Below are 1,480 nucleotides of genomic sequence, written 5' to 3'. Positions count from 1 at the left end.
TATTTCTGAACTACACACACCGCATCCAACAGAATGTCATGTTTTTAGGTCTTCATCTAAATGTCTTTCAGATTCTCCACTGACCTTATAAAATGAAGCTTTGTCGTATGTAGAATTAGGATTTTATCCATATTCATATCCCAACTTGACTACTTGTGGGACAAACCATTTCAAACACTTACACTGAGCAAACATTCCCCTGGAGAAGCCATCAAAAAGACCCAACTTCTCCTCGAGCCGGCTAGGTTTTATTTTCTTTCTAACCAACAAATTCTATGATTTTTCCATAGTGTTGAGATGACTGACCGGATGACGGCTCAGAGTAATAATTCTTTGGATGATTTTATCCTCCTAGGATTTTCTCAAGGAAAGGCTATATTCTCACTCTTAATTGCAGTTACCTACATGATGACCATTATTGGGAATTTGACCGTGTTTACCATCATCCAGGTGGACATCGACCTTAAGACGCCCATGTATTTCTTCCTGAGTTGTCTATCATTAATAGACGTCTGTTACTCTACGGTCACCCTCCCGGCTATGCTGGCCAATGCTATCACCGGAAATAGGAGGATATCCTTCCATAGATGTTTCACACAACTCTATTTCTTTGTCTCTTTTGGAGGATCTGAAAGTCTTCTTCTGGCTACCATGGCTTATGACCGATATGTAGCCATATCCAACCCCCTTCGTTACCATAAAGTTATGAATAGAAAATTCTGCTCAGGCTTTGTTGTCGGGTGCTTGGTCTGTGGGTTGTGGAATTCCGTGTTCCACACCTTGATGACCATGAAGCTGACCTTCTGTGGAGATCATCACATTAACCATTTCTTCTGTGATGTCCCTCCGATGTTGGAAGCAGCTTGTAGTGATATCCAGAGCAGCCAAGTGTTGTTACATGTGGTCGCTGTATTTCTAGGGATGTCTCCTTTTCTTCTGGTGATGAATTCCTACATACGGATCATCTTCATTATCCTAAGAATCCGCTCCTTAGAAAGAAGACAGAAGGTCTTCTCCACATGTTCCTCTCATCTCATCGTCGTCAGTGTTTTCTACATAACTGCTATGTTTAACTACAATGGACCTATTTCTGGAGATTATTTCATTACTGTCCGTGTTTCATCAGTTTTATGTAGTGTGGTCCCTCCATTGTTGAATCCCATAATCTACAGCCTGAGAAATAAAGATGTGAAGAGGGCCCTAAGGAAAGTTATTAAGACTTTTGTATTTTTCGATAGATCTAAATAGATCCATTCAGCGAAGATACTGTATTTATTGGGGTGTACCACGCACCAGACTATAACACACACCCTCATTTTTCCAAGGAAATTTGCGTAAAAAAGATTTGTTACCCAAATATCCTCTGTGAAATGAGGGTGCGTGTAGGTGCATGTATAGCGCGATAAACTCTGGCCCCACAAAAGCCGCTGCGGTTACTGTAGCGGCTTCTGCGGGGCCAGAGTCTCGCTGCTGCCGCCCG

General features: G+C 42.0%; 1 protein-coding gene across 1 annotated transcript; it reads left to right on the top strand.

The window, feature by feature from the left end:
- The first annotated feature begins 297 nt into the window (after positions 1–297).
- On the top strand, positions 298–1,248 carry LOC130293285 (olfactory receptor 5V1-like). Its single transcript, XM_056541787.1, has one exon. The coding sequence runs from the start codon at positions 298–300 to the stop codon at positions 1,246–1,248; it is 951 nt and encodes a 316-aa protein (XP_056397762.1).
- Positions 1,249–1,480: the final 232 nt, after the last annotated feature.

The sequence above is a fragment of the Hyla sarda genome, chromosome 10 (genome assembly GCF_029499605.1).
Source record: "Hyla sarda isolate aHylSar1 chromosome 10, aHylSar1.hap1, whole genome shotgun sequence".
NCBI lineage: Eukaryota > Metazoa > Chordata > Amphibia > Anura > Hylidae > Hyla > Hyla sarda.
The sequence above is the reverse complement of the archived record's forward strand: the minus strand, read 5'-3'. Positions and strand labels throughout refer to the sequence as shown.

Bases quoted from the DNA above. Each gene is read 5' to 3' on its own strand.
- LOC130293285 (XM_056541787.1), top strand. From the start codon at position 298: ATGACTGACCGGATGACGGCTCAGAGTAATAATTCTTTGGATGATTTT.